The sequence below is a fragment of the Rattus rattus genome, chromosome 2 (genome assembly GCF_011064425.1).
Source record: "Rattus rattus isolate New Zealand chromosome 2, Rrattus_CSIRO_v1, whole genome shotgun sequence".
Lineage (NCBI taxonomy): Eukaryota > Metazoa > Chordata > Mammalia > Rodentia > Muridae > Rattus > Rattus rattus.
In genome coordinates, this window is record NC_046155.1 from 34,865,266 (window position 1) to 34,879,457 (window position 14,192).

Below are 14,192 nucleotides of genomic sequence, written 5' to 3' on the forward strand. Positions count from 1 at the left end.
GATATTAGAATGGCTACTCCAGCTTGCTTCTTCAGACCATTTGCTTGGAAGGCTGTTTTCCAGCCTTTCACTCTGAGGTAGTGTCTGTCTTTGTCTCTGAGGTGTGTTTCTTGTAGGCAGCAGAATGCAGGGTCCTCATTGTTTATCCAGTTTGTTAATCTATGTCTTTTTATTGGGGAGTTGAGTCCATTGATGTTGAGAGATATTAAGGAATAGTGATTGTTGCTTCCTATTATATTCGTATTTGGATGTGAGATTACGTTTGTGTGCTTTTCTTCTCTTTGTTTTGTTGCCAAGACGATTAGTTTCTTGCTTTGTCTAGGGTGTAGCTTGCCTCCTTATGTTGGGCTTTACCATTTATTATCCTTTGTAGCACTGGATTTGTAGAAAGATATTGTGTAAATTTGGTTTTGTCATGGAATATCTTGGTTTCTCCATCTATGTTTATTGAGAGTTTTGCTGGATACAGTAACCTGGGCTGGCATTTGTGTTCTCTTAGGGTCTGTATGACATCTGTCCAGGATCTTCTGGCTTTCATAGTCTCTGGCAAGAAGTCTGGTGTGATTCTGATAGGTCTGCCTGTATATGTTACTTGACCTTTTTCCCTTACTGCTTTTAATATTCTTTGTTTTGTGCATTTGGTGTTTTGACAATTATGTGACGGGAGGAGTTTCTTTTCTGGACCAATCTATTTGGAGTTCTGTAGGCTTCTTGTATGTTTATGAGCATCTCTTTTTTTAGGTTAGGGAAGTTTTCTTCTATGACTTTGTTGAAGATATTTACTGGTCCTTTGAGCTGGGAGTTTTCACTCTCTTCTATACCTATTATCCTTAGGTTTGATCTTCTCATTGAGTCCTGGATTTCCTGTATGTTTTGGACCAGTAGCTTTTTCCGTTTTACATTATCTTTGACCGCTGTGTCAATGATTTCTATGGAATCTTCTGCTCCTGAGATTCTCTCTTCTATCTCTTGTATTTTGTTGGTGATGCTTGTATCTACACCTCCTTGTCTCTTCCTTTGTTTTTCTATATCCAGGGTTGACTTCTTTTGTGCCTTCTTTATTGCTTCTATTTCCATTTTTAATTCCTTCACCTGTTTGATTGTGTTTTCCTGGAATTCTTTCAGGGATTTTTGCATGTCCTCTCTATAGCCTTCTACTAGTTTATGTTTTCCTGCGTTTCTCTAAGGAAGTTCTTTATGTCTTTCTTGAAGTCCTCCATCATCATGATCAAATATGATTTGAAATCTAGATCTTGCTTTTCTGGTCTGTTTGGATATTCAGTGTTTGCTTTAGTGGGAGAATTAGGCTCTGATGATGCCATGTAGTCTTGGTTTCTGTTGCTTGGGTTCCTGAGCTTGCCTCTTGCCATCAGGTTGTCTCTGGTGTTACCTTTTCTGCTATTTCTGACAGTGGCTAGATGGTTCTATAGGCTTGTGTGTCAGGAGTGCTGTAGACCTGTTTTCCTGTTTTCTTTCTGCCAGTTATGGGAACAGAGTGTTCTCCTTTCAGGCGTGTAGTTTTTCCTGTCTACTGGTCTTCAGCTGTTCCTGTGGACCTGTGTCCTGAGTCCACCAGGCAGGTCACTTGGGGCAGAAAAGTTGGTCTTATCTGTGGTCCCTCGGCTGCAATTGCTCTTGGGGGATGCTTTTGAGCTCTCCATGAGGGCGGCAACCAGGAGGGCTTGGGCCACCTTTTCCCGGGCCCCCGTCCACCAGGGTCCCAGATGGCATTAGGTGTTTTCCTCTAGAGTCAGTCAGAAATGTGGGCAGAGTGTAGTCTCTTCTGGTTTCCCAGACCTGTCTGCCCCTCTGAAGATTTAGCTCTCCCTCCCACGGGATTTGGGTGCAGGGAGCAGTTGACCTGGTCCCTTCAGGTCTAGGCTGTGTCTGGACCACAGGGGACCTGCCGCTTGAGTGCCCCTATCTTCCGGTTCCCAGAGGCCCTATACAGTTTCCTCTTGGACCAGGGATGTGGGCAGAGGTGGGCAGTATTGGTGGTCTCTCCTGCTCTTCAGTCTCAGGAGTGCCCACCTGTCCGGGCAGTGAGCTCTATCTGCCACAGGGTTTGGGAGCAGTGAGCTGTGGGCCGGGATCAGCGAGGTTCGGGGGTCAGCTAAAAACTGGAAGTGTCCGGTCCCAGAGGAATTTTGCCTCTGTGTGTCTTAAGTCCACCAGGCAGGTCGCTTGGAGCAGAAAAGTTGGTCTTACCTCTGGTCCCGTGGCTGAAGTTGCTGCTGGGGGGCTGCTTTTGAGCTCTCCCTGAGGGTGGCAACCAGGAGGGCCTGCACCGCCTTTTCCCAGGAACCCTGTGTACCAGGATCCCAGATGGCATTAGGTGTTTTCTTCTTGAGTCAGAAATGTGGGCAGAGTGTAGTCTCTTCTGGCTTCCTAGGTGTGTCTGCCCCTCTGAAGGTTTAGCTCTCCCTCCCATGGGATTTGGGTGCAGGGAGCAGTTGACCGGGTCCCTTCACGTCCGGGCGGTGTCTTGACTGCAAGGGACCTGTCGCTTGAGTGCCCCTATCTTCCCTCTAGTTTCATTCTTTTACATCTGGATATTCACCATATTAATGATATAATGTATATTTTTTATTTTGTTTCTAGTAAGGTTTTACTTCTTATTTTATAGTAACGCATTTGCATTCGAGTGTGTGTGTGTGTGTGTGTGTGTGTGTGTGTGTGTGTGTGTGTGTGTGTGTGTAGCAGTCACAGGTCAATCTATGAGAGGCAGGATCTCATATATTATAGACTGGCTTTGACCTTAAATTCCTGATCCTTTAATCTCCATCTCTGAAATGTTGGGGTTGGAGATGTGCACTACCACACATGATTTATGTAGATCAAACCCTCTCTACCAAGTAAACCACACTGTCATTCCCCAAAACACACTTTAAAAAATATGTATGTGTGTGGGGGGGAAATTTGCTTGCCTATATGCAAGTACATCATGTGCATACAGGGCCGATGGAGGCCGGAAGAAAGAGGTGGATTCTCTAGAATCAGCATTATAGATTGTTGTGAGCCACCATGTGGGTGCTGGGAATCACATGAGGCTTCTAGAAAAACATCCAATGCTATCTTAACCACTGAGTCATCTCTCTAGTCACCCGTAATATATTTTTGTCAATTACATGTGGCACACACCCTTAATCTCTTTAGAGGCCAAAGAGGTATGCATAGTGAGTTCTAGGTCAGCCCAGCCAGGAATACATAGAAAGAAAGACCTTGTCTCGGATAGATAGATAGATAGATAGATAGATAGATAGATAGATAGATAGATAGATAGATAGATAGATCGATGGATGGACGGACGGACGGACAGATGGGTGGATGGGTGGGTAGGGAGGGAGGGTTGCTGTGTGGGGTCATATGAATGTGACCCAAAGGGAATGAACATACAACAGTACATACAATATGTCAATTATTCTGAAAGACTCAAAGCACTGACAATCTCATAGATCCCTTAGAGAAGAGATCTGAGCACCCCCCACAAAAAGTTATTCCTTTCTTCTAGATGTTGACCAAAGTAATAAAGACTCATTTTCTCATAATTCTGTGTACAAGTTTTATTTTTCATAGTAATTGTTACTAATGGATTTTAGTTAATTTTTTGTATTTACATTTTATATACACATTTATACTTGGTAGGTAAAGAAACTGTACAATAAAAAAAAAAATAAGAGAAAGGAATACAGAATGTAGGACCACCTTAGCAAACTAATACATGAAAATAAGGTTTAATCTAGGCCGAGTAGTATAAATTCAAAGAGATTACTCCCAGAGGTTATGTGCCTTTTATGAGGGCCACTGATATCAAGGGATAGTCCTGATGCTAGACCCTATTAAGACTCTAGAAACTCCCTCAGTATTCTGTTATACTACCAGTTTCACTGAGCCAGTCCCTATGACAGGAGTTAATTCCACAGGGTTCCTGAAGCTAGAAGGATCAACCCATAGGGTAAAAATATATGTACTTCCTCTGGTCCCATACTCCTAAGGCAGTTTATTACCCAATAAGGAAGAATCTCTGGCTTGTTAGTCTAAAGACTAAATATGCACTAACAGAAATGTGTGCTTCTATGCTGTTTCAAACCAAACTACAACATCAAAACAATAAATCTAGTCAATAACCAAATGGTATTTTACACAGATATTAACCATAATACTCAAATGATTTAGGTTAGGTTAAAAATTAAGAATAATAAATTTAATGTCAATTTACCAATGATTAATAATTTATATGAGATGCCATTAGACTAAGAAAAAAGGTAAAATTACTTTTACTATTATTCCCATCAATTAGAAAAAATATGCATAGAGTTTCACAAGTCTTAGACTTAGCTATATAAAGTTTTAAATTTCAAACTGAAATTAATAAAATTTGTTTCTATAGATAGAACATGGATTTTAACTAAAAAATTCAAGTCTTGTAAGTAGTGTGTTATCTCGAACTCTTAGAATTCATTGCTTTTTTTATTCTTATTCTCAAAGTCAAGTCTTCGGTTCACTAAAGTGCAAAAAGATCTTCCATTCTACCAGTTACTTAGTTTTTTAATGTTAAGTTACTACATAACAATTTGCAGACAAGAAACAAAAAGGTGAAAATTCTTTTGTGATGGAAATTACTTAGAAAACAATTTCTCTTCAAAAACAAAGGGACACAACACTTTGGGGAACACCATAAGCAAAACAAGAAATAATGCCCATCCATCAGGATTCCAGTTCTAGAGGATGAGAACGAACTTCCGTAGCCTATGAGTGAGGTAAGCAAGGGCTTCAGTGACTAACGGAACTGCTGCTTGCTACTGGGTCTAGATAGCTTCAAAAGCTCAGAACTGGAGATAATACATGTGTTCTATCTGGTTTTGGAGAGTAAAGTAAGATTTAACAATCCTACTCTGACCCCAAATGTGCATTTGTAGTTAATTGTTAAAAAAAGAAACAACATAAAAAATTGAAGTTTCTGTGAAGCTATTTAAAAAAATTATTGCATTAAAATATTCACTCCAAATTATGGAGTATGTAATAGCCAACTAAGCCTTTTCCTCTGAAAAATGGCTCTCCCCAGGTACGTTTTTTACTAATACTGTCAATAGTCAATAAATTATGTATTTCATTTACTTCAGCGATGGAATTTAAACCCAGCAGTTTTCCAGCTCTTGATTCTTCTCTCCAACATTTTCTTCCACACTATCTACACAGGAAAGAGAAAAACTTTCCCCCAAAACTACCTTTTGCATTTCAGTTTGTCACTAACTCAAAGGTTAGCTCTTCAGAGCAGGACTGCTGTTCTTATCCCCTTCTTTAATGTCCTTTGTTACAGAAGCAAAGACCTGAAAAGAGCATGAAGCAAAGAGATTTAAGTAACGATGGGCATAAACACAGAAAGCTTTTCTGAAATATTAGCATTCTCAAGTCCTTTTTCAAAGGTCTTTCCCTGGGCAGGGTCTCACATGGTCCACACTGGCACTGAACTTGTTGCTTCACAGAGGATGACTGAACACTGACTTGCTGCTACCTCACATGCTGAGATTATAGGCACACGCCTCTGCCATCCCAGGCTCCAGATCGCCTGGGGTTTTTGTTTGCGTTGGCTTTTCTTGTTATTTGTTTTTGCATTTTCTTGGTTCACTGGTTGTACGTATGAGTATGTGTGATGCCTTGGTCAGCAGACAGCGTGGATGAATTGGTTGTCTTCTGCCGTGTGGGCCCTGGGGATTGAACTCCTGACCGCAGGAGTCTGCACTCGCTGAGCCACCGCCCCTCCTCTCCTGCTCCTTTTTTTTGAAAGCCCAATTCTATGGACTATACTTAGATTCCAGTTTTCAGCAACTGCAAATTACTGTGATATTACTGGACCAATATTCTTATATTTCACTTTCAAAGGCTGTTAAGCTATGAAGTTAAAAGACAGCTTGTGACATCCATGGACTAACAAACAATGTTTATTTTTATGTTATTATTTTAACCAGTGTATGTGCTTCTCCCAACAAGACTCAGCATCTGAAAGTCCAGGATCTCTGAGTGTGGCAGCAGATACTGTATCCCAGAACAGGAAGATCAAAAGTTTGAACAAGAATGACCCAATGGCTCATCTATTTGAATGCTTGGTCACCTGGGAGTGGTCTGACTTGAGAGGGCTTAGGAAGTGTGACCTTATTGGAGTACATGTGTCATTAGGGGTATGCTTTGGGTTTCAAAGTCTCAAGCAAGGCTGAGTATCTCTCTTCCTGCTGCCTACAGCTCCAGATATAGAATTCTCAGCAACCATGTCTGACTGAATGCTGCCATGCTCCCCACCATGAGGATTATGGACTAAACTAAGCGAGTCCCAGTTAAAATGCTGTGATCATGGTGTCTCTTCACAGCATAGTACACTGACTAAGATAAAGGTCATCCTTATAGCTATACAGTAAGATCAAGTCAAGCCAGGGGTTGGGGATTTAGCTCAGTGGTAGAGCCCTTGCCTAGGAAGCACAAGGCCCTGGGTTCGGTCCCCAGCTCCGAAAAAAAGAACCAAAAAAAAAAAAAGATCAAGTCAAGCCTGACTCAAAACAACAAAAAGCCAGGATCATACATTAGGTTCTTTCTGTTGTAAGCTTTTAGCACACAGCAGCTGGGGCTTTTTGGTGTTGGTCTCTTGTTTTTAATGTGTTTGTTTGTTTGTTTGTTTGTGAGTGTGTGTCACCATGCATGGGCACAGTACATGTGTGAAGTCAGTGCTCTGCTTCCATTGGTGGGACCCAGGGGTTAAACTCATACTTGATGTCATACTTGGCAGCAGGAACCTTTACCCTGGAACCAGTCTCAGGCAGGTGTTTAATACAATTCGTGCCTTTTGAAATATCAAAGTAGCCCATGACTGCTCTGGTGACGGTGTGACTACTGTAGGGGGCAATTCACTAAATACTGCAGGACTTTGTAAAGCTGTAAGTTTAGATACATAGAAAAGAGAATCCATTTTAAATCATCCCATCTCAAAGCCAAACTTACTTTCTTTCAGTTTAAGCACTAGCATTGTGATACAGATAACAAGTTTGCAAAAAGTCAACAGATAATATTAACTATCAAAAGTTAAAAATTAAATAAAGCCACTCTACCTGAGTCCACTTCTTGGTGCTATTCTGCATCTGAATGGCTGCAATGCAGCTGAAAAGCTTCTCTGATGTTATGTCTTCCGGCAATTTGGTAAGAAATTGTGCTATATGAATAAAGTCCATCTGTAGGAGAATATCTTCATATAGCCTGAGGATTCCTAGTCCAGTCCTAAATAAAAATTCCTCCCCATCTCTACAAAACACATCCCAGACGCGGCAGGCCAGGTCAAGAGGCAGTGATTTGCTGTACAGTGTGAAGATCCTAGAGTGAAGGGAGAAACGGTTACTGACCACGCACTGACTCACTGACTCAGTGAGCACCACTAGGGAAAAGAAGTATTCAGAGACAGAAGGACAAATACATTACAACGTTTTTCCTCAAAACTTGAATAGTGAGATATTAAGCAGTAATTAATGACTTTAAGTAAATTTATAACCTCACATGGAGATAGTATGGAATAAACTGGGGTTTAAAATAGCGTAATGGTTAGAGGCATGGGGCTCCGAAACCAGAATGCTTGAGTTTGAATTTATAATTTCCAAATGTGGGATTGAACATAATATTTAATCTTACTGAAAGGAGGAGAAAGGAGAAGGCCCAAATGACTAGGAAGATATCATATTTGATCAAGGTCATTATTTATTTTTTTTTCCATCAAACCATAAAGCCAGTCTGGGTTCTGAGGTAGAGCACCTGTCTATCATGCAAGATACCTGGTTATCATTCTCAGCATAAATGGGATAAACTGCATATGGTGGCACATGCCTGAGACTCTAGCGCTCGGGAGGTGGACTGTGACGATCAGAATGGTAAGGCCATCCTCAGCTACATACGAAGTTTAAGTCCAGCCTGAACTAGAAGCCCTGACTCAAAATTTAGTAAAATTCCACAATTACTCCTAAAAAAGTTGCTTTTCAATGTCATGTGTCTGCCTGAATGTATGTCTGTGCATGCAGTACCTGAGGAGACCAAAAGAGGGCATCCAATTCCCCAGAATTGGAGTTACAAACAGTTATGAGCCACTTAGAAGGGTGCTGAAACTTGAACCCAGCTTCAGCCAGTGCTACTAACTACTGAGCTATCTCTCCAGCTCCAAATTCTCCATTTGTTATCAGAATTCAACAATGATATTAAAGTCAACTGGCTGTTGCTTACCACATAAATTCTCAGAATTACAACATATTGGAAATAAAATATATATTAGCATCTAAATAGGGAATATTCCTATTTTAGAACTTTTGATAAAGCTTTAAAAAACATCTCTTAGTAAAGAAATACTACAATATAGCTTTTCTGTGTTATGAATAAATTGCAATTACTTTTTCTAAGATATTAGTATATGCTAGGCATTAAATAAGATAATCCATTACTATAATTCACTACATTTCAAGATATTACTATAATCTTTATTTTAAAAAACAACATGTATTTAATCTGTGTGTGTGCCTGCATGGGGGTGTGAGCATGTACATGCTGTATATATATGCCATAATGAATATGGATGTCAGAGGACAACTACTGGTAGTTGGCTTTTGCCTTCCACCTTGTGGAACTGGGCCTCTCTTGCCTTTACGCTTTGCTCATTACTCCAGGCTACTTCCTAGTGGCTCTCCTGTCTCTGCCTCCCATATGGCCATTGGAAGGTTGAGGTATGTGCCACTGCATCTGGAGTTTTACATATGTTTGGGGAATCAAACTCAGGTTGCCAGGTTTGTGTGGCAAGTACTTTCCCATGCTGAGCCTCTTCCCAGCTCCCTATCCTCCCTTGTTTAAAAAAATTTTGTGTGTGTGAGTGTGTGTGTGTGTGTGAGTGTGTGTGTGTCTGAGTGTGTGAATGTATGTGTGAGAGTGTGTGTGAGTGTGTGAGTGTGTGAGTGTGTGAGTGAGTGTGTGTGTGTGTCTGTGTGTGTGAGTGTGAGTGTGTGTGAGTGTGTGTGAGTGTGTGTGTGAGTGTGTGAGTGTGTGAGTGGGTGTGGAGTGTGTGTGTGTGTCTGTGTGTGTGTGTGTCTGTGTGTGTGTGTGTGTGTGTGTGTGTGAGTGTGTGTGTGTGTGTGTGTGTGTGTGTGTGTGTGTGTGTGTGTGTGACATGACTACAGGCAGAAGGTGTTAGATCCTCTGGAGCTGGAGTTACAGGCTGTGGTGAAGCTGTTCAAGCTAGGTGAACTCAGGTTCTTGGTGAGAGTAGCTTGCACCCTTAATAGCTGAGCAATGTCTATGGGTTCTTCCCTATTCCTTTAATAAAAATATTTAATAATAACAACAACAATAATGACGATGATGAAGAAGAAACTAATTTCAATCCAGTCTATGTTTTTTGTTTGTTTTCAAGACAGGATTTCTCCTTCTAGCCCTGGAACTCACTTTGCAGACCTGGCTGGCCTTGAACTCACAGAGATCCTCCTGTGTCTGCCTCCTAAGCACTGGGATTAAAGGCATGCACCACCAAGCCTGACTCCAGTCTATGTTTTTAGATACATCCTTACAAAATGTTGGACTTCTTCATTTTTAAGGAAAAGTGCCTTTTATATGTATAATCTCACCTATCAGATTTACTATATTTCCTAAGAAAGGAGAAAGTTATTCTTTATTTCTTTTTTACTGTTACTTAATGTCTCTTAGTGACTTACCAATCTATCAAATATATATCTGGTGTAAGATTATATGACTTGAAATGAAGAAATAGTTTGGATAGGTTTTCCTCAAAGAATACTTCAAATGTTGCAAAATACTTCAACATCTATATACAGAAAAAATAAATAAAATTATAAAATAATCTACTACAGAAAGAGAAATTGTTAATATTAATAGAAAACTTTATTAGCAACTATTTTGAGTTGCTTCAAATTTTCCAAAACTGTTATTTAATGAAAAGTTTGTCTATTTGATTAGACCACCTCAGTTTCTTCATGTTTTTATTGTAAGCAGGTGTTCAGAACACAGAAACGTATGAGGAAAGCACAGTCTACCCCAAACGTTCATACCATGCTGTGATCCACACGGAAGAAGGCCAGCTGGCACGGCCTGTTCAGGAGATTTGCAAACGCAATGAAGGCGTCTGCTTCCTCCAGATTGAGGATGAGTACGGCTGCGATGAAGGACATCCCTTGGACCTTCAAAGGAAGAAAAAATAAAAATGGTTTTAAATCATTCTACAGTTTATTTATACTCCTCAAAATTTACAAACTGATATTAAGAAGAATTTACCAGTTTTGTTTTTCTTCCCAGTAAAAGCAACTACTATGAAATTTTAATGGCTGTGAATTTCCCTAATTTTATATTTGTTCATGTGATAGAGTTTAATTAATCAGAAAAAAATTAAATCAGCTTTTATTTGGTCTAAGAGCCTATCTCAGTGTACCAACTAGCTTTCATGCCTTCTTAATCTGAATCTTTCAAAATTACATGTTAATGAGAATTAAGTGGTTGTTTTCGCATATGAAGAACAAAGAATAAAGGAGATCTGTAAGATAAAATACTAAAATTCAAATGGAGAAGTTGTTGGGCTTAAAAGAGCCTGAATTTGTGAGGAATCGCAAGAAAGAAATGAAAGGGAAATCCTGCAAAGAAGCTTGAACAAAGAAATGGGAACAAAAGGACCCATGTAGAATACAACATACGCCATAGGATGATAGCTGGCTTCCTTCTAAGCAGTTGGCAAGAGATGGAAAGCCTCCTCTTCGGGTAAACCAATAAGCTCAAAGGAGCCACAGACACTTCATCTGTGTCTGTAAAGAGCTGTCCTGGGAGTATAGACAAGATGTTTGTATGTAGAGAGCAGACTGAAACGAATACTCACATAACCAACATCAGGTCTGTAGCATGTATATGCCCCAAGGATACTATGCAAAACATCGTGGTATGGGCCACCCTTAGGGAAAAAAAGAATAAAATTTGAAACTAGAAGTAAGTATCTTTAGGTTAATGCTCATAAAATATGAAAAACTATAAAACTATGTAGCATTCCATAAATGACCAGTTTTAGCACATTTAATCATTATAAAAATAGTCTAAATGTATTCTATCAAGATGTTTACAGAAGTAATAAAAGTTTAATCTTGAATAATAAGTCAAATACATTTACTCACTTGAATAAAACTTATAAAATTTGCAATAGATATGATAAATGCAAACAATTTTCTATTTAATTCTTTTGCTATTTTATCTATATACACATGAGGATTGAAACTGGGGTCTTGCACAAGTCATTATACTAAGTACATTTCACTTCATATAATTACAGAAAAGTAAAGTAAAATAAAATGAAGTAGGCCAGATGTGCTGCACATGGCTTTAATCTCAGTAAAGCAGAAGCATAAACGAGTTTGAGATCAGCATGATCTACAGTGATCTCCCAGACAGCTGAGGCTCTACACTAAGACCTGCCTAATAAAAAAGCCAGCTAGCTATATACTAAGTTATGTTAGTTAACTTTAATATCAATAGTAATCTGTAAAATGTATGTGTATGGGTGTTCTGTCTGAATGTTCATAAGTGTTCTGCCTGCGTGTGTATCTGTGTACAGTGCATGTGCGTGACATTGATGGAAGCCAAAAGAGGGTGGTGACAGATCCCCTGGATCTGCCACAAGGGAGCCAGAAACTGAACCCTGGTGCTCTAGAGGAACTACCAATTGCTCTTAAGAGCTGAGCCGTCCCTCCAGCTCTAGTGTTTTGTTTTTCATTTATTTACTTATTGTGCATGTGTATAGGCATACGCAGGCCACGGAGTGCATGTGAAGGTCAGAGGGCAACCGTCAGGAACTGGCTCTCTCCTTCCACTGCTTGGGTTCCGCAGGATCAGCCTCAAGTTGTCGGACTTTGGCAGCAAGCGCCTTTACCTGCTGAGCTATCTCACTGGTCCCAAGAGCAAAATTTCTATTAATCACATAGCCTTTATTACAGATAAACTATTTATAAGCACCTTAATATTAAAAATTAAAGATAGCCAGCTATGCCTGTAAAAAATATGAAAGTAATGTATTTCTTCCTCATTCAATGGTAATTTTAAACAATTTGGATCTAATGTATTTATATTTTAACATTTTGTAAGACAAATTCATTAATAATTCAAATATATAATATAATTCGCTATAAAAATGTAAGTGCCTACTACTTAACAAGTATATGCTATGACATATCTGCTATGTTCCACAGAAAACAAATTCCTTAATTTTTAGTTTTGCATTTTTATATAAAGACTCAAATTATTTTTAATTTTTAAATTTTTATTTATTTTAAGTATATGAGTGTTTTATCTGCATGCATGTGTCTGTGCCCAAGGAGGTCAAAAGAGGCTGTCAGATCCCCTGGCTCTGGAGTCAGGGAAGGTTGCCATGCTCTTAACCATGGAGCCATCTCTCCAGTCCTGCTTTTAAAAAGAAGTTTCGTTTGTTTTTTATGGCAGAGTGTTACTATATAGCTGTGAGCTCTGAAACTCTATGTGGATGAGGCTGGCCTCTAACTCAGAGATCCACTTGCCTCTGCCTTCTGAGTGCTGGGATTAAAGCCATGCACCACAATGCCTAGCCTTTTCTCAATTTTTAAAGTATTTTTTCTTTAAAAAAATAATGCCTGGGGGCTGGAGAGATGGCTCAGTGATTAAGAGCACAGGCTGCTCTTCCAGAGGCCCAGGATCAATTCCTAGCACCCACCTGGTACTAGCTCACAAGTATCTACAACACCTATTCCAGGAGATCCAACACACTCACATAGACATACATACAGGCAAAACACCATGCACATAAAATAAAGATAAATATTATAAAAATAGTAATGCCTGGCTAGGTATGATAACTCACTTATTTATTAATTCCAGCACTTAGAAGGTAGAAGTAAATGGCGCTCTAGTGATTTCTACAGCAGCCTATTCTATTAGGGAATCCCAAGCCAGCCAGGGTTAAATAGTGAGACTCTGTCCCAAAAGTTAAATATAAAATAAAATAAAATAAAATAAAATAGTGCCTATAGAGTCATAGAATTTGTACCACTGAGTATTGAAAGAATAAACAGTAGTTAAAAACTGATTAGAAAACCTCACCTTCTGAAAGATGTAGAGAGATGGAAATGTACGAGATATGTCCAACTTAATTAATTCCAGACTAGCCTCTCGGTCAGCAAGAGATAGACCTGCATTACCAAACATAAAATTAAAACAGGCTGAGCACACTGCCTACATGTTAAAGTAAGCGGAAAAACAGAATAATCTAGAATGTTCAAGGAACACTCAACAGCCTTCCTAGAATTAGAACTTAGCTTCTTCACGTAGCCTAGGTCAGCCTCAAACTTCAATTCCCTAAGTAACTTTGGACTCCCGATCCTCTTGCCTCTACCCTCCTGAGATATCATTATAGCCTGTGCCAGCATACCTAAGTTATGTAGTGCTGCGAATTGACCTCAGAACCTTGTGCATGCTAGGCAGGCACTCTACTGAGCTACATCTTTAGTCCTCTTTCTTTTGTGAGGCAGAGTCTTGCTCTGTAACCCAGGCTAACTAACTGCACAATCATATCAGCCCTCTTGTCTTGACCTTATGAGTTCTGGGATTATAGATAAGCAAACATGTGTATTCTCATTCTCTCTCTCCCTCTTCCCACTCTCCCTCTTCCCACTCTCCTCCTTCGCTCTCTCTCTCTCTCTCTCTCTCTCTCTCTCTCTCTCTCTCTGTCTCTGTCTCTCTCTGAATCTGTCTCTCTCTGTGTGTCTGTCTCTCTCTCTCTGTCTCTCTCTGAATCTGTCTCTCTCTGTCTCTCTCTGTGTGTCTGTCTCTCTCTCTCTCTCTTTCTCTCTCTGTGTGTGTGTGTGTGTGTGTGTGTGTGTTTGTGTGTGTGTGTGAATGCACAAGGCAACAATTTCTCATGTAATGAAGGTTGGCCTTGAATATACTCTGTAACCAAGGCTAGCACTGAACTCATTTTGATTTGGCTCCCCCCACCCCTACTGATTACTGAAATCATAGGCATAGGCTCCCATACGAAGCTTTGAATTTAGTCTCTTTTACTAAGGAAACATAAGTGCATTCATCAGAAAAATTTATGGTGAAAGAATTCTGTTCTAGTCCTTATTGAATATAAAGACAAACCAATACTCCTATGGTGTTAA

The 14,192-nt window shown here is 39.7% G+C and overlaps 1 protein-coding gene across 2 annotated transcripts in view; it reads right to left on the reverse strand.

Moving 5' to 3' along the window:
• Positions 1–3,548: 3,548 nt before the first annotated feature.
• The window catches only part of Tbc1d12 (TBC1 domain family member 12), a 78,045-nt gene continuing 67,401 nt past the window's right edge, over positions 3,549–14,192 (reverse strand). For both annotated transcript variants that reach the window (XM_032891832.1, XM_032891831.1), the window contains 6 exons: positions 13,132–13,220; positions 10,892–10,963; positions 10,077–10,205; positions 9,723–9,832; positions 7,098–7,356; positions 3,549–5,330 (listed from right to left, as the gene is read on the reverse strand). In XM_032891832.1, the coding sequence (XP_032747723.1) occupies positions 5,262–5,330; positions 7,098–7,356; positions 9,723–9,832; positions 10,077–10,205; positions 10,892–10,963; positions 13,132–13,220 (728 nt within the window). In that variant the 3' untranslated portion in view covers positions 3,549–5,261. The remainder of the gene's footprint in view (positions 5,331–7,097; positions 7,357–9,722; positions 9,833–10,076; positions 10,206–10,891; positions 10,964–13,131; positions 13,221–14,192) is intronic.